Source organism: Entelurus aequoreus, linkage group LG08 (genome assembly GCF_033978785.1).
Source record: "Entelurus aequoreus isolate RoL-2023_Sb linkage group LG08, RoL_Eaeq_v1.1, whole genome shotgun sequence".
In the NCBI taxonomy this organism is placed as follows: Eukaryota; Metazoa; Chordata; class Actinopteri; order Syngnathiformes; family Syngnathidae; genus Entelurus; species Entelurus aequoreus.
Genome location: NC_084738.1, coordinates 45,585,023 through 45,604,563, shown reverse-complemented (window position 1 = coordinate 45,604,563; position 19,541 = coordinate 45,585,023). Strand labels below are relative to the sequence as shown.

General features: G+C 39.9%; 1 protein-coding gene across 1 annotated transcript in view; it reads left to right on the top strand.

Moving 5' to 3' along the window:
• The window catches only part of jarid2b (jumonji and AT-rich interaction domain containing 2b), a 226,380-nt gene that overhangs the window by 162,532 nt on the left and 44,307 nt on the right, over nucleotides 1-19,541 (top strand). The window contains exons 5-6 of the mRNA XM_062056611.1: nucleotides 12,641-12,853; nucleotides 14,052-14,254. Of these exons, the coding sequence (XP_061912595.1) occupies nucleotides 12,641-12,853; nucleotides 14,052-14,254 (416 nt within the window). The remainder of the gene's footprint in view (nucleotides 1-12,640; nucleotides 12,854-14,051; nucleotides 14,255-19,541) is intronic.

Sequence of the window (19,541 nt, the reverse complement as noted above, 5' to 3'; positions counted from 1 at the left end):
AGCAAAACGGCCCATAAGTCATTGACCATTTGTCTAATGTTGTTATGTTCTTATCAGGGTTTTATGCTGCCGATTCCGATATCGATCGCCCGTTAGTGAGATCGGCCAATACCAATACCAATCACATGCACAAATTTTGTGTTTATGGCAAATTATATTGACATTTTAACAATATCCAAATAATATTTAAAGTAGTTCTTTATTCTCTTTTACAATTGTTTGAGCAAAACAAAGCCAATAGTACACAATTACTAAGCAAAAGCCAAGCTACTTACTATCTATGACTCATTTAAGTCCTTTGTTTTTGCCCTCAAAGTACTCCTGTGTCCAGGGAATTATTCCCTGAGTTTGTAAACATTTACAAAAACAACAAAAAATATTATAAAATAAAAATATCAACCTAACCATTCTAGTATAAATCATATTCTGATACTACCCTAATTAGTAGGTAGTATCAGTAATTTATGGAGGGAGCCGCCCTCCCTCTTACATGTCATGTACTGACTTTGACAATGCTGACACAGCAACAGTTGTTATATTATCCTATCTCTAGACTCTTAGTAATCCACCCACCCATCCATCCATCCATTTTCTACCGCTTGTCCCTTTCGGGGTCGCGCGGGGGATGCTGGAGCCTATCACAGCTGCATTCAGACGGACTTGTTAATTTACTATTAATCACTGATTACTTTCTGCTATAATGTGGTTGCATCAACACTTTTTAAACTTTACTAAATGTACTTATTCCTAGGTGTAGTTTAAAGCTTTCTTAGCGGTTACCTTAGCATGCCTACTCCTGGTTTGCTCTCAGTGTGTAACATGTTTAGCCTCGGCCTCCAATGATAATAATACTTGCTAATTATATTTAAGATGCTTATAAATTCAGTTCCTTTTCTTTTTCTTTCTTTGGAGGTGATTATTATTAGCTTTGGGGAGCATACACAGTGTGGAGCCGCAAATTATTAGCTGCTAGCCGCTTGTTAGCCGGGGGACTAAAAATAAATACAGTGTCAGTCAGAGGGGCACTGCATTAAAGGTCATTAATCGGTAATGGCAATCACATAATTTTTCACGAAAATGGGCTGATACTGATCAGTGGCCGATCGATTGGCACAACCCTAGTCTATTGATTAACAACTTTTGCGTTTGTGTTACACGTATGCTAACATGCCTGCCAAATCATTTTGACCACAACCTGTAGGAGGCACCACAAATGTCAACAACAACAACAGGTATAAATGAGGTGTTTCCACTGATAGATCCACAAGGTCGATGCTAATTTTAGGTAGCTAAGCTAACGATCAAATGGGCTTTTTCCTCTCTGCTAGTACAGTATTTATAGACTGAGATTTATATGTGTCCAAGGTGTTCGGGGGACTATTTCCAGTACGGTGCTCATATGCATGGATCCCCCCCCCCCCCCCCCCCCCTCAGCGGAAGAATGTCAGCAAAGCCCTTGAGCTTGTACTCTGAGGATGACATCCACATTAGTGTGGTTAATCTTTTCAAAGGGACACTTTGATATCAACACAGCCCCCATCCTTATGATTGGGATGCTGGTGATCAACGTACATCAGGGCTCCTTCATGTCTGCCCCCCAAAGTGACGGGACCCCCACACACATTAGGGAAATCTGACACCTTGAAATGAGATTATTGGGCTTGTTTTTGGAGTCTTTGCTTGGCACTTAGCAGCACCCGGACAGTGGAACACAATCCATTCACATGGATGTTTTGGGCAGAGGATGTGTGCAGGTCAAACGTTCACATTGTGTAAACATATACACCCCCTTAATCGCACACTGCTGTGTTTGCTGATCTTATCTGGTAAACGTTACACATCCACCAACACACAACAAAAGCTGCCAGCCATCGCTCTTTCTGACAGCGCCATAAAAGACGCTCAAACACGGGAAGCGATAAAGTGTCGTACAAAAGCGACAAAGCATTGTGAAACTACCTTTTGGGCTGACATCGTCCTTATGGGATTATTTTTCTGCCGGTAATGAACCAGCTGCTGTTGTTGTCGCACCCGAAGAAAAGTGAATTCCTCCAGGGGGTGAGAGTTTTATTGTGATGCAACACGGGAGCAACTGGACCGAGAAGTAAGTCTTCCTGTATCGGATGTCGCCCACGCCGCCGAGGTTCCATCTTCCCGCACGCCCTCGCGAACAAGCCAGAGTCCGTGCCCGGCGTTGTTCTCAGAAGAGGGTGTTTATGTGTGGTCCGTGCCTGTTTATATCCACGGAGAAAGCCATTTGGCTGCTGGCCAGGCAGTCTGCTTGCTGCTAGAAAGCTGCACTGTTGCTGTCTGCAGCTAGGTGGTGACCAGAAAGAGCGGCTTTATTACAGAGCCAATTATATTACCCACTGAGGGTTATAAAGTAGTGCATGCTGCCATATTTGTTGCACCTTTTATTGGCAAGCTCAGCGAGTCAATGAGTAACTGTGAGCACACATTGCTAGAAACAACACATCTTACGTAAGACCTGACAGAGAAGTCTGGTCTAACTTGCATAACCTCGCAGTTCTGACCCACTGAACCAAAGTGTGTGGCATTTGTTTGATCTCTCTTAACTAGACGCTCATCCTTCCTCCTTTGGGAATACTCAAGGTGTTCAAGGCTGACAGCTCCTCGTGACGGATGCATTTCCCCCGGGGGCGTCGCAAAGTGTTCCTCTTTCTTAATAGCAGGATTGGTATTTTATGAAAGCCGCAAAACTGCTTCTTTTTTTTGTCGCGCCGCTTCCTTCCAAGTAGATCTCAAAGTCAAAAACCTGTCCCTGCTTAAAAGTTCATATTCCAAAGATTTGTTTTATTTCACATTGTTGCATGTAAGCACAAACATATATTATACAGTACCTACAAGTTTAATTGGTTCTTTGACAAAGCTCTTAACTCAAAACACTAAAACAATTTTTTTGGTGTTTGCCCCTCCTCCCAAAGAAATAGTACAGTTAACATACCTTTAAAAAATAAAAACAACATTTTAGAGATGTAATATTGTGTTAAAACAATACAATGGAATGTACTACAAACAATTACAGTAATTTTGTGACAATGTACCGTATTTTCCGGACTATAGATCCCACCTTGATATAAGCTGCACCCACTAAATTTTAGAATACAGTTTTCATATATATTCATATATTTTTTTTTTCCATATATCAGCCGCACTGGACTATAAGCCACAGATATATACGCTGTGAAATTAATAATTTACACATAAATATTTTGTAAACGTATATTTACAAACATTAATTGTTTTCAAGTGGTGTCTGTAAAATGGCAGTAAAACGGCTGATCAAACACAACAGAAGTTATCGTCATTTACCTACTAGCTGTGGAAGCTAGTTTCACAATCAGCTAAACAGACAGAATGACTCCACGGTGACGTCTTGGTGAATTTACTGAGGAATTTGTGAAACCGAAACAATAAAAAAATAATTCCATTGTAAGTTAATAATACTGACACAGACACTCGTAGCTGGTTAGCATATAAGCTAATGCTAATGAGGCTAGCTTGATTACATTACGATAGCACGTACACATATGTATGAAAACACTCCTACAGACATCACACGAGGGACGGTTTAGTAAGTATGAATTGTTTTAGTTGTATTGTGAACGGGACAAGCGGTAGAACATGGATGGATGGATGTTATGAAACTTACAAACGTTGCTTGGACTGAAGAATGAAGAATGCTTTCGAGCAGTCACAATAGACTATTTTACTTTCGGTTTAAGGCAAAGCAGGAAGTACATTTTCAACTCGCACCACTTGCAGTGAGTGAACTCGACCAAAAGATGGCGCCATAGCACACACAATACCACACCATTTCAGTCCTCTGCTTGGGTTTAACGAAAACTATTGAACATTAAACATTATGGCAATTAGCAGGGAAAAAATCCATAAATTAGTCGCTTCGTTCCTACACTTTGTACAGGGTGAAAAGTGTAGGAAAAACGTAGCGGCTTATAGTCCGGGATTTAGGGTAATAATAATACGCTGCTGCCCACTGCTCCCCTCACCTCCCAGGGGGTGATCAAGGGGATGGGTCAAATGCAGAGGACAAATTTCACCACACCTAGTGTGTGTATGACAATCATTGGTACTTTAACTTTAACTTTAATAATGTACAGCATTTACCTTGGAGAGTTCTTCAAGCTGCTTGTCCGTCAAACACACCACAAGCAGCTTTTCCATATTTTCATTGATAAATATTCGCCGTTAAGATATTATTTTAATATCCATGGCTGGCGTAAAACTCATTCTGCTTCAGTATAGTGCACACTAGCAGTGATACGCTGAAGTTGTTTCGCCAAGTTGGTTACACGCTCTGTCAGTTTTTGATGATTTATTTCTTTATTTCAATGAATATCATCCACTTCTTTTTCTCAGTCCTTCACACTCACTTTCTTCCTTCCCATGCTTGGAAAAACTAAGTTTATGTCAATCTCTAGCTAAAAGACCAAATGTTTTAGGGGGATCTTTTGGAGTTCACTGTGGCATTTGCTAAACCAACTAATGACAAAGATTTTTGCTTGTAACTTAAAAAATAACAATTAGCCAAGAGACAGCGCTTATCTCAAAACACTCTTAATTGATTGTAAATGCTCAGACTGGATTCTCTTCTTGCTCAAGTCATTTTGTTAGTCTGTGTTGTGTGCCTTTGATCTGTTAAAGTTGTTAGCATCTACTGTATTTTTAACATTAGTATTTTTGGTAATAGGGTATAGGCCTCAGTGAGGGACAAACATGGACAAATATCGTGTATACTCCAAGTAACACCTCTCTTCAGTTCGCAGTTGCTCTTTGCAACCTTCCTAATGTAGTTGTTGTCACTACCTCTGCATGCGCTTTCAAATATTGCTTCTCAACTATTGGTGTAAAACTCACACGTTGCAATGGTGTTGTTTACAATCAGCTCTATTAATTCTGACTGAGCAGGTTGCTTCCCACCAATGTACAACATTGGCTCTGTTGCACAACACAACATTGGCTCTGTTGCTGATTTGTTGTGCAATTTGCGTGTTAATAAATGACTAGAAATGTCCTGATCCCGGTCATGTGATCAGCTTGTAGGGCGATATTTGCCCATTTTTTTTAAACTGATCAGCTGATGAGCTGCCGAGTCCAGTCGATCTTTACCACAGCTGTGTCCCTGGGTTTACATTGCTGAAGATTGTACTCGCGTGAAATGGATGCGCGCTCAGGGCGACACAATTACATTTCCATATTCCTTGTTGCACACATGCAGGAGAAATTCCAGAAGGGGGCGTGTTTTGCCAAATACAAACAATTAACTTGTCGTCTATCCACAGTGCGAAGCCGCATCTTGGATACTAGTCCTCACCACCGTGCCGGAAAATAAACTAAGTACATTATCATTGGAGAACGAGAGGAAAAAAGAATGGCTAAACATGCTACACACGCACATAAACACACAGACATACACACTGAGCAGAACGACACAAAAAGCTAACCATGTAACAATGTAAAGAAATGCTGATCGATCCAGATGTTGATATTAAAACATAAACGATACTAAAATGTTTAGAACATTGTTTTTCTTTTTTCTGTTATTATAAAATATTTTTTGAGGTCCTTTGTGTTATTGTTTACAAACTTGGAGAGTAAGTCTCTGGATACAGGAAGGCTTTTAATGGGAAACTTTAAATGGAAGCCAACAGTAGTTTTTTCTTTTGTTTCGTTATTGTGCACTCACATCTTTACTTTGTTTAAAACGTTTATTTAGCAATCAAAACCACGAATGTAATAATCATCTTATTTACAACAATACTACCAAATTCTACATGTAATAAGATACGTTTTATAAACGTGTGTTATTGTGTTTACTTGAGTTACTTGGGTACAGCGTGGCTCGGTTGGTAGAGCGCCCGTTACAGCAACCTGAGGGTTTTTGGTTTGGTTCCAAGTAGGGCTGCAACAACTAATCGATTAAATCGATTAAAACCGATTATTAAAATAGTTGCCGATTAATTTAGTCATCGATTTATTGGATCTATGCTATGCGCTATATTTTATTTTATTTTTTTATTTTATTTTTTTTAAAACACCTTTATTTATAAACTGCAACATTTACAAACAGCTGAGAAACAATAATCAAAATAAGTATGGTGCCAGTATGCTGGGTTTTTTTCAATAAAATACTGGATAGTATAGAAATGTACCGTATTTTCCGCACCATAAGCCGCACCTTCAATGAATGGCATATTTCAAAACTTTGTTTACCTATAAGCCGCCCCGTGTTATAAGCCGCACCTACGCTGCGCTAAAGGGAATGTCAAAAAAACAGTCAGATAGGTCAGTCAAACTTTAATAATATATTACAAACCAGCGTTCTAACAACTCTGTTCACTCCCAAAATGTAATGTGCAAATGTGCAATCACAAAAATAGTAACACTCAAAATAGTGCAGAGCAATAGCAACATCAATAACTCAACGTTGCTCGAACGTTAATGTCACACAACACACAAAATAAACATTTAAAGCTCACTTTCTGAAGTTATTACTCATCCACAAATCCCTCGAATTCTTCTTCTTCGGTGTGCTTCACTTGTTTTTTGACACCATCTGTGATGTGGACGCGCATGCAGTCATAGATCAACAGGGACGGAGCTGCGTGAAAAAAGTCACCCGGTGTCTTCGCGTAAACTTCTCTCAACCACTCGCTCATCTTTTCTTCATCCATCCATCCCTTGGAGTTAGCTTTTATGATGAAGCCGGCTGGAAAGTTCTCTTTTGGCAAGGTCTTCCTTTTGAATATCACAATGGGTGGAAGTTTCTGGCCATTAGCATGGCAAGCTAGAACCACAGTGAAGGACGACTTCTCATTCCCTGTGGTGCGAATATTCACCGTACGTGCTCCCGTTGTATCCACAGTGCGGTTCACAGGAATATCAAAAGTCAGTGGAACCTTGTACGCGTGTCTCTTAGTAGGAGCCATTTTGTGCTCTTTACAGAAACACACAAATGAAATGAAACGTAATATCCGCGCGCTTCTTCTTCTACGGGGGCGGGTGCTTACCTTGGCGGTTGCTTACAGTAGAAGAAGAAGCGCTTCTTCTTCTATGGGGGCGGTTGCTTACCGTAGAAGAAGAAGCGCTTCCTCTTCTACGGGGAAAAAAGATGGCGGCTGTTTACCGTAGTTGCGAGACCTAAACTTTATGAAAATAAATATTAATATTAATCCATATATAAGGCGCACCGGGTTATAAGCCGCACTGTCAGCTTTTGAGAAAATTTGTGGTTTTTAGGTGCGGCTTATGGTGCGGAAAATACAGTAGTTTGTCTCTTTTTCCGATTATTAACGAAGTAACAATCGACAGATTAATCGATTATCAAATTAATCGTTAGTTGCAGCCCTAGTCCCAAGCTTTTACCATCCTAGTCACGTCTGTCGTGTCCTTGAGCAAGCCACTTCATCCTTGCGCCTGATGGGTCCTGGTTAGGGCCTTGCATGGCAGCTCCCGCCATCAGTGAGTACCTTGAAGGTAGAAAAGCACTATACAAGTATAACCCATTTACCATTTACCGTATTTTCCGCACCATAAGCCGCACCTAAAAACCACAATTTTTCTCAAAAGCAGACAGTGCGGCTAATAACCCGGTGCGCCTTATATATGGATTAATATTCATATTTATTTTCATAAAGTTTAGGTCTCGCAACTACGGTAAACAGCCGCCATCTTTTTTCCCCGTAAAAGAGGAAGCGCTTCTTCTTCTACGGTAAGCAACCGCCCCCATAGAAGAGGAAGTGCTTCTTCTTCTACTGTAAGCAACCGCCAAGGTGAGCACCCGCCCCCGTAGAAGAAGAAGCGCGCGGATATTACGTTTCATTTCATTTTTGTGTTTCTGTAAATGTCCACAAAATGTCTCCTACTAAGAGACACGCGTACAAGGTTCCACTGACTTTTGATATTCCTGTGAACCGCACTGTGGATACAACGGGAACACGTACGGTGAATATTCGCACCACAGGGAATAAGAAGTCGTCCTACTGTGGTTCTAGCTTGCCATGCTAACGGCCAGAAACTTCCACCCATGGTGATATTCAAAAGGAAGACCTTGCCAAAAGAGAACTTTCCAGCCGGCGTCATCATAAAAGCTATCTCGAAGGGATGGATGGATGAAGAAAAGATGAGCGAGTGGTTGATAGACGTTTACGCGAAGACACCGGGTGACTTTTTTCAACAGCGTTCCTGTTGATCTACGACTGCATGCGCGTCCACATCATCGATGGTGTCAAAAAACAAGTGAAGCACACCGAAGAAGAAGAATTCGAGGGATTTGTGGATGAGTAATAACTTCAGAATGTGAGCTTTAAATGTTTATTTTGTGTGTTGTGTGACACTAACGTATGAGCAACGTTGAGTTATTGATGTTGCTATTGCGCTGCACTATTTTGAGTGTTACTATTTTTGTGATTGCACATTTGTACATTACATTTTGGGAGTGAACAGAGTTGTTAGAACGCTGGTTTGTAATATATTATTAAAGTTTGACTGACCTATCTGACTGTTTTGTTGACATTCCCTTTAGCGTAGCGTAGGTGCGGCTAATAGCACGGGGCGGCTAATAGGTAAACAAAGTTTTGAAATATTCCGTTCATTAAACGTGCGGCTAATAACACGGGGCGCCTTATAGTGCGGAAAATACGGTACTTGCCAGAAAACATTTTCAGTTCTATATAATCTATTGTCAAAGTATCTGTTCAGGACTCGAAAGTGGATCGGGTCGCAGGCCAAAAATGTTGATCGGGACATCCCTATAAATCAATGGTCCCCAACCTTTTTGTAGCTGGGGACCGGTCAACGCTTGAAAATTTGTCCCACGGACCGGGGGGGGAGGGATTTTTATTTTATTTTTATTTTTTTTCACAAAGAAATACAATCATTTGTGCTTACGGACTGTATCCCTTCAGACTGTATTGATCTATAGTGACATACACATACACAATATGTATATATTAAGTTTTTTATTTTGATTTAATTAAAAAAATATATATATATATTTTTTTTTTTAATTTTTGCGCGGCCCGGTACCAATCGGTGGTTGGGGACCACTGCTATAAATGACAATGTGGTCAAAGAGAGCCATGGTCTCCCTGCCACTTTCTCATGCACACCCAATTGTTATTCACGTGAAAAATGTTCTGATTTTGCTAATAATTTCCGCTTCCAGTCCTCTTTGAAGTTGATTTCAATAAAGGCTTGACTACATCACTTGGCGTGATTCTAAATTGAACACCTTCCTGTTTGACAGTTTAGGCTTCCTACCTAAAACACAGCAACCAATCCTGCTTGTCTCATTTGGATAGATTTTTTTTTACTTGAGAACCTGTGCTTTAAAGTTGCCACTTCCTGTATACGACCACTTTGTCCTGGCATCCCCGCTGTGGTTAAAGCCCTCCTGATGACGGACTTTTTGAGTCATCTTCGGTGTTTCACTTCCAGTTAGGAGGACAAAAGAAAGGGTTTGGCAGAGAATGAAAGGTTTTGCAATTATGTCCCCCACCTCCACACGCACACATGGGCCCAGGAGTCTCATTATAGATGACAACCTTAATAGACTCTTTCAGACTACTTCCTGACTATTGAAATGAGTACAATGCATTATACAGTTATTTTAGTCAGCTCAGTGTTAATTGTTGAATAGAAATGTGTTAACATTTTATAGTATTTGCATTAACATTTATTACGAAGGTCCTGAGTTCAATCCCGGACTCGGGATCTTTCTGTGTGGAGTTTGCATGTTCTCCCTGTGACTGCGTGGGTTCCCACCGGGTACTCCGGCTTCCTCCCACCTCCAAAGACATGCACCTGGGGATAGGTTGATTGGCAACACTAGATTGGCCCTAGTGTGTGAATGTGAGTGTGAATGTTGTCTGTCTATCTGTGTTGGCCCTGTGATGAGGTGGCGTCTTGTCCAGGGTGTACCCCGCCTTCTGCCCGAATGCAGCTGAGATAGGCTCCAGCGCCCCCCGTGGCCCCGAAAGGGACAAGCGGTAAAAAATGGATGGCATTAAAATGGTTACATTATTGGACTTGTTTATACTGTGAAGGTCAAGTCATGTATAATTTGTTACCTTTTTCACAACTTAGAGCTGAGTTAATATGAATGATTTTGTAGTTTTTACACAACATGGTTGTATGCATTTCTTGCTCTATTATTTTCGTTGTCTACTAACTTGTCTGGCTACCTCAGTGAAAGCAAAAAAAGTTAACTTTTGTCTTTTTGTTAATTTCTTATAGCCACAGTTATAAGGCTAGATATGCTTAATGGAAAGTGACTGAGGTGTTGTGAAACAAACAACATATTTTCCTTTAATTTATTATCCTTATATTAATTTGGAAGAGTTTTGTTAATAAATGAGTGAAATTGACATTTTGAGGGTGTGTGTATTCATATCACATTATGCAGTTTACAAGCACAAATACGGTGTGAATCAATCCGTGCTGTTCGACGTCATTGAGTGCTGCAAGTAAGAAAAAGAACAAGATATTTGAAAAACAACACAAATGGAGACAAGTTTGCAAACACCAACGACATTGAATAGTCTACAGAAACACTGCTTCATTTTCTATGCCCCATTCAGTTAATGATAACTGCTGGTTCAATGTTAGGCTTAGGTTTTAGTAGATGTTCCATATTTTTCCTACAGACAGCATTTGGTGACATCAAACAACAAGGCTATGGATTGATTCACACTGGTTTTCGCCTTTTGAAGGGTACTAGAAAAACTGGAAAATTGATCTTGAAAGTCCTTACAAAGTGCTTGAATTTGGCCATGAAAAAGGTGTACAAACCCTGCATTAAGTGCTTGAATCGATTCCCTGGTACTGGGAATTAGAACCGTTACGGTTCCAATGTGAAAGCTACTCATCTCTAATCATGAGGCGATTATACATTAATATTCATATACAGTATATTCACTGTTACAACGGCCCTCTGACAGCAGCCATAACTGTGATGTGGCCCTCAATGAGTTTGACACCCCTGCTCTAGGCTGTCCTAGTTTTGACCCACTCTGCGTGTTCTCCACGGATGTTGTTTTTCCTTCAAGGCAAAATGGACTCCTCCGTCCACTCCAACCAAGCCCCCGCCCCTCTGCCCCTGTCGTCTGTTTGCCATTGGCCCGCTGACCCCAGTTCAGCGCACTAAATGACATCCATTTAGCTAATGAAGCAAATCGTTAGAGGCTGATTAGACCAGCTAGTGTGCCTGTTTTGAAGGCTCCATGATGGAATCCTGTGCTTCGTCACCAAAGATAAACGTCAACGTGTTGTTGAAGAGAACACTTTCTTCACCTCCTTGTACAAATCAGGTAAAAAAATATGCTGCCTGTGAGCATGTTGTTTCTGTTCCTTTTGGTTTCTCTTCCACTCCCTGAGGAGATCATTAGAAACTGGAGTGGCTGCAGTGTGACAAGCAAGACAACCCCGGATTTAATGTTGCTCAAAGCGCAGATTAAGTTTTTTTAATGTTTATTTTAAAGGACAATTTGTGCAAATCATAATGTATTACATTTTTGAAAACGAGTCATTTTCCAGGCTAATTCTCTGTGATTGAATTGCTCTTTTATAGCTTAAAGATACTTCCAGGTCAAGTCTTTTGATCAGAATTGTAATTCTAATCATGCTTAGGTCTGCTTTGCATTAATGCCTATAAAAAAAAAGTGCTGCCCATAAAAGGGCAATTAAATCCGCAGTAGCTGTAGTTATCAGCCAGCTGTTGCACAACTACACCCTAAATCAACAATAAATGCATCTCAATGTTACATATTGCTGGCTGTCAATCTTTCTAAATGACTTACTTTCTTGCACTTTTATTTCAATACATACATGGTGCAAAGGTCATCTGTCCCTTCTTAAACCCATTCATGCTGCAGAATTAGTCAAGTGAAACAAGTTACTCAAGTTACATGCAAGGAGTTTAATTTACAATGAAATACATATATTCTGTATGTTATAGTAACTGTGTGTGTGTGTGTGTGTGTGTGTGTGTGTGTGTGTGTGTGTGTGTGTGTGTGTGTGTGTGTGTGTGTGTGTGTGTGTGTGTGTGTGTGTGTGTGTGTGTGTGTGTGTGTGTAATATAGAGTTGTGTTAAAAAAAATATGGCCACTACAAGCCACATGTGTTGCTTCACCCTCCTTACAGGTGTATGTGTGCATGCCTGATTTACGAGGGCTGATGTGCAGCCAGACACTGACCTCAGCTTCCTCCCAACGTCTGCCACGACACATTTCTCAGCAGGAAGCAATGGAAATTGGAATTTTGAAAATGTTTATTTCCAAAATAATGTCAAAACAGTCAGTTTCAGTTTCAATATTGACATGTTTATTTGGTTTATCGGTATTCCTGCTACTGCCAAATCTCCCTGTCCTTTTTTTTTTGTCACCCCGATGGTATTTGTGAACGGAACAAAAAGAGGCGCCGTGTGTGCGTCGGCAATTTTGGGCCCCCCAGTTAACATGATAACAGACAACACTGCACAGCCAATCATCATTCAAAAGCTGCCAGCGCTGCTTTCTAGCGCTCTCACAGGAAGCTTGTGGTGGACAGCTGTGTTGTTGCCTTCATTTCTCTATATAAATTATTTCTCCTGTCTTTCCAGGCTCGCCCGCCCTGCCCAACAACATGTCCTATTTTGGCAGCTCCCAGGAGGAGGAAGACCTGGGGGAGGACGAGGAGGAAGAGGAGGAGGAAGTGAGGAACGGCAGTGGAGGCATTCACTCGCACGGCGCTTATTCGCAAGCGTCCGCCTCTTCCTCCTCATGCCACTCTACCCCACGCAAGGGGAAACCTCCCACGAGGCTCAACGGCCACGGTACGACAACACACTTTGTCATGTTAGCTATGGAACCACAGCTAGCTTGTTTACATAACGTAATGGATGAAGAAATATAATAGGTCAACTACTTGCATTTAGCACCTGTCTCATAAAGCACTGAGTGCATTACTTGTCTAATTACATTTGGTGCAGATCCAGGAGTCTTTGCAATAGTTTTTTGTACCCATATTTTTTTTACCCTTTCTCTGGGTATATTTTGGAATCCTGATTATTTCTCCATGTATTATTCAGAAATAATTTAAATTGTTTGTAGAAACAAATATTAGAGGAGGCTTAAAGAGTGCCTTGCGCCACCTACGGTAGTGAAGGTAGACCTAGTATATACAAATGACAAACAAATTGGAGATACCTGCTTTTCGTTGTGCTTTGGTAACTAAAATGAAGATTAGAAACATTGTAATGCAATAATGCGAAGTACCGTATTTTCCAGGCCATGGAACGCACGGTTATTTAAGCCACACCCACCCAATTTTAGAAAAAAAAAAAAGGTTTTTTTTTACAAATATTAGCCGCACTGAACAATAAGCTGCAGGTATAAACCGATACGAAATATTTTTTGAATATTTATTTACATACCTTAATTGTTTGCAAAGGTGTCTGTAACACGGCAGTAAAACGGCTAATTAAACAAAACAGATGTCATTGTCATGGACCCACTAGTTGCGGAAGCTAGCTCTCCAATCAGCTAAACAGACTCAATAACTCCACTGTGACGTTTTAGTGAATTTACGAAACTGAAACAATACAAAAAGAATGCCATTGTAAGTTAATGATACTAATATAGACACTTGTAAACGTGTTAACATATTTGCCAATCCCAACGACGCTAGCTTGATTACTTTATGATAGCACGCACAAGTATGCATTCACTCCTACAGACATCACACATGAGACAGTTCAGTAAGTATTGATTGTTTTGATTATATTGTAAAACTTACAAACGTTGCTTACAGTGATGAATAAAGAATATTTTTTAGTAGAAACGCTATGGAAAATTTCACTTCTGGTTCAAGGCCTGAAACAGGAAGTGCATTTTCAACCTGCAACACCTGCAGTTAGCGAACTTGTCCAAATGATGGCAAAGAAAGAAAAATCCATAAATTAGTCGCACTATTTTATAAGCTGCAGGGTTCAAAGCGTGTACCTAATATTGTGTTCACTCCACTTCTCGCAGTGTTTAACAACCACGGCAAAGCGTCGACGAGAGAGAGCCCGAGGCCCAAGGCGCCGCCTCCACCTCCGCCGCCCCTCCTGAGAGAGCGCAGCGAGCGTGCCGAGGCGAGGGAGCACGTGAGGATGCTGCAGGCAATGGCCAGCGCTCGCGAGGCCACCAACGGGCTGTCGACGAGGAGAGCCACAGAGGAGCTACGCAAGCAGGTAAGACCAGGTGGAGGATGATGGTTGTTGGTGATAATGTAGTGTGAGACATTATGAGTAGGGATGATACTCGAAACCGGTTTTCCCGGTTGTTTGATAAGAAAAGAACCGAGTCCTCGGACTCGAATCCCTTTTTGAGAACCGGTACCCGTTATCGAGACCACTATAGTAAAGAAAAAGAGTTGACTCTTTATTCGAATCCCATCCCGACCAGAAATGCTCCGTGGGACATCACAAGAATTGACGTCACGTAGCTCAGTCATTAGGCGCAGATAGCGAAAGCAGGAAAACAATGGACGGGAAAAAACGCTCCGAGGTGTAATAAAGTTAAAAACAAAAGCTATAATCCATCGAATAACTTTACTGAGAGATTTTAGCAGGGTAAAACACTTGACGAACACTTTTACGACCAACCGGAAACATAGCAACCAGGCTAGCAACGCACCTCTTTTACGGCAGCTGTCGCAACGTTCTTAAAACAACCGCAGCACATACATATATATACAACATATCTCCCTTTTTTAACTTTTGTTTTTCTTTCCTTGTAAACAAAACAAAATCGCACTGTATATGTGTTGTCTGTCTAATTATAAATAATGCAGACGAGGCGTGTTGGCTGAGTTCTTGACGTTTACTTTCACAGCGTGGCAATATAATATATAATAAAAGTTAGCTTTTGTTAAACCAAATATTGTGTGTTTTTCTCTGTATACAACAACCTATCTGGACTCGATAAGAGAATCGATAAGGAATCGGTTCGATAAGAGGATTCGATAATAGGCTCGAACTCGATAATTCCTTATCAAACATCATCCCTAATTATGAGAGACCTCTACCAAGGATGAAACAATTGTTCATCTGGAATACAGATACATGTAATGAATCTCCTCATAAACATAGGTTCTAAACGTATCATAACTTTTGACAGCCAATGGTATTTCACATTACATTGAACTTACACTTTAAACATACACCATCCATTGAAGACCTTGATCTCCAAATATCACATTTGTCCAAAATAAATACTTGGTTTAGCTTTCTTTTAAAAAGGAGTTTATCCAAAACACAATTTTTAGTGATTTAATTATCAGATTTTTTTGTCATTGCACACAGTATACAACCACACCTGGTTCGGTGTGCCACTAAAATTGCTAGCAGCATTGACAATTGTCACAGTATATTTACAGGTATAGAATAAAGAAGTATAAAGATTTAAAAGAAAATAAAGTAGAGACAAATATTACACTTAGAGTAAGGGAGAACAGAATTGTTTTATAATATGGAGAATAACAGCAGTTGTATATACAGGTTAAATACATTAGAATGTTATAAGTTGTAATAATAGTTATAATTAAAGTTATTGTTAATGTCATAGTTTTTCAGAAGGTTTTAGATTAAAAAATTGCCTGTAAACCAATATTGTAATTATTATATTATGTTCTTAGCTCCCAAAAGCGAAAATTGCAGAATTTGGATACGCTCTTTTCATTTTGATGAAGTACAATGAACAGAAAACACATTTATCTCCATATATTGTATATTTGTTTAAAACAACATTTTTGTTGGTTTTTTTTTAGAAAAGAAAGATAAAAAAGCATGTATCAAGTTGTTTGTGCTGCATTAGTTACATGCTTTTCATTGTGAGTTATTGCAAAGTAAATATCTCTGTAAGAAGAAAAAAGTCAAGTGAAAAGCATTTTTTTCATCAAAGTTTTGTCACTTATTATTTTCAGTGATAGAAAAAAATGACCGCTGTTGGAGATACATTTTTTTAGCCAATTACAAATGTATAATTGAAAAGCATGTATCTCCAAATATTGATTATTTGTTGTTTTGTTGTTATGGGTTTTTTTTCCCCGGGAAAAAAAGATAAAAAAGCAAGTTTTCTCATGTTCATGATTATTATTTTTAGTTTTAAAAAAAAAAATACTGCATTTGGAGATGAATGCCTTTTATTGTGACTAAATAAATAAACATAAAAACCCATGCTGTCTATTAAAAAGCATGTATCTCTCCCAAAATGCATTTTTAACCCCCCAAAAACACAAATTGACTAAATGTTGAGACCTGTTTTATCACCACAATGAATAAAATAAACAAGCATGTAACTCCAAATTTTGTCATTTGGTTTTGACTGGAAATTGTAAAAAATGATCACAAACTAATGTTTTGGATTGAAACTTGAAAAGCATGTATCTCTGGTACAAGTCTTCAAAGCAATTCTTTCCCGCCTTTGTTGTTTTATGACTTTTTTCTCTTTGCTTTTCTCACGCATCTCCCTCCCTTTGACATCCTTGCTCTTCTCATCTCCTTATCTCCTCCCCTGCCATTGTATCTGCAAGAGTAATGATGCTTTTTTTTTTGGCCTGCCGTGTTACTGCCGCTATAGTTAGAGCGGCGGCAGCGAGAGGCCGCACCTACTCGCCCTGCGCACCATACTTTACTTGAGCAGCAGCAAATGAAAAGCTTCATGGTCTGCTTCTTTTCGCCTGCAAATACTATCCACTGTTTATTGTGGCCATGACGCACTCGCTTGCCATGCTTGTGGTCTTTAAGTGTTTGACAAAGCTGCAATGAGTCTTTATCAGTCCCGCAAAGACAAACTGCTGAGTCTCTGCTTCTTTTTGCTAAACAAACGTAAAGATTGGAGCTGTTCTTCTCCTCGTGGGCACACAAACCCAGGCTGTACAAAAGGTTAAGTAGATGTTAACCAACATAATCATAATTGACTCCAGCCAATCTAATGGAGACTTGTATGTAAATGTGGCCTTTTTTCTGATTGCAACATGTTTGCATTAAATCTAATTAATAAAACACAAGCTTGCAGTGACCTTTGCACATGCATCTCTCTAATTGGACAGCAGATGGCGACAGAGCTTCAAAGCACAACAAAAATGGATTTGTGGCGCATGAATTGATTTAGTTTTTGTCGCAATGGGGATTAGTTTATGGCCAGAAAAATCTAGAAAATCTGATTAGTTTCCTCATTTTGATACATTTTGGAATAAAATCTGTTTAGTTGTTTTTATGCATTTCCCCTTATTTCTCACTGACTGAAGACATTTTGTAGATTGCAGACCTCCCCCAAGATATTTTTTTGATCCACGCTGGTTTGTACACCATCACTTGTTTATATTTACATTTTCTACATTTTAAAGCAGATGTGTGCATTATTTATGCATTTCCACACAATAGATTGTTTGTTAGCAGGATTTGATTTTATAAAAAAAGTCACAAAAAAATATTTTAAATACTGTACTTTCGGGGCCGTAGAGTGCACGGGTATTTAAACCACACTAATCTAATTTTAGAAGAAATAAATATTTTTACGTATATTAGCTGCACTGGACTATAGGCCGCATAAACCGTATTTTTCGGAGTATAAGTCACCGGCATGCATAATAAAGAAGGAAAAAAACATATAAGTCGCACTGGAGTATAAATCACATTTTTGGGGGGAAAATGTATTTGATAAAACCCAACACCAAGAATAGACATTTGAAAGGCAATTTAAAATAAATAAAGAATAGTGAACAACAGGCTGAATAAGTGTATGTTATATGACGCATAAATAACCAACTGAGAACGTGCCTGGTATGTTAACGTGACATATTATGGTAAGAGTCATTCAAATAACTACAACATATAGAACATGCTATTAGGTTTACCAAACAATCTGTCACTCCTAATCGCTAAATCCGATGAAATCTTATACGTCTAGTCTCTTACGTGAATGAGCTAAATATTATTATTTGATATTTTACGGTACTGTGTTAATAATTTCACACAAGTCTCTCCTGAGTATAAGTCGCACCCCCGGCCAAACTATGAAAAAAACTGCGACTTATAATCCGAAAAATACGGTACACTGTATACACCAGTACAATAATTTTTGTAAATGCTTATTTACTTACCTTAATTGTTTCCAAATGGTGCCTGTAACACAGCAATAAAACAAAACCGAAGTCATAGTCATGGACCCACTAGCTGCAGAAGTTAGCTCTCCAATCAGCTAAACAGACTCAATAAGCTCAAGTTCAAGTTTATTCACAATACCATAGAAAAATTTAAGGATGTTGGTAAGTGAAAGGGTCCCCCAAATAAGCTAGAAGAAGCTTTTGGCAGGGGGTCCAGAGGACAGTATATACATGGAATGATGAAACATGGTGGCAAGCACAAAAAACACACACAAAAAAAACGCTATATGATAAACACATATAACTCCACTGTGACGTTTTGGTGACTATACGAAACTGAAACAATACGAAATAATGCCATTGTAAGTTAATAATGCTAACACAGACACTTGTAAACGTGTCGCTAATGCTAACCACGCTAGCTTGAATACATTACGATACCATGTGCAAATATCCATTAAAACACTCCTATAGACCACACGGATGGAACAGTTTAGAAAATATTAATTGCTTTAGTTATATTGTAAAACTTAAACATTTCTTGGAGTGATGAATCAAGAATCCCCTCGAGCAGAAACGCTATGAACGAATAGTAAATTAAAGGGGATATATTACACTTCCGGTTCAAGGCACTAAAAATAAGTTACATTTTCAACCTGCAGTGAGCAAACTTCTTCTAAATATGGCGCCATAGCACAAACAATAACACACCTTCTGAGTGTCTCTGTTGGTGTTAAAAACTTTTTGTTGAATACAAAACATTATGACCAATAGACACGTAAAATCCCTAAGGGTTCAAAGTAATGGCTTATCCATCCATCCATCTTCTTCCGCTTATCCGAGGTCGGGTCAGGGGGGCAGCAGCCTAAGCAGGGAAGCCCAGACTTTCCACTTCGTCCAGCTCTTCCCGGGAGATCCCGAGGCGTTCCCAGGTCAGCCGGGAGACATAGTCTACCCAACGTGTCCTGGGTCTTCCCTGTGGCCTCCTACCGGTCAGATGTGCCCTAAACACCCCTAGGGAGGCGTTCGGGTAGCATCCTGACCAGATGCCCGAATCACCTCATCTGGCTCCTCTCGATGTGGAGGAGCAGCGGCTTTACTTTGAGCTCCCCCCTGATGGCAGAGCTTCCCACCCTATCTCTAAGGGAGAGCCCCGCCACCCGGCGGAGGAAACTAATTTTGGCCGCTTGTACCCGTGATCTTGTCCTTTCGGTCATAACCCAAAGCTCATGACCATAGGTGAGGATGGGAACGTGTAACAAACGCACCCAAGTTCCCCGGGTGTCTTTGCCACTACGCATTTAAGGAGTCACGGGTGGGACCTGATATTCAGCTGGGAATGATTAATATATTAAATAAACACAAGACAT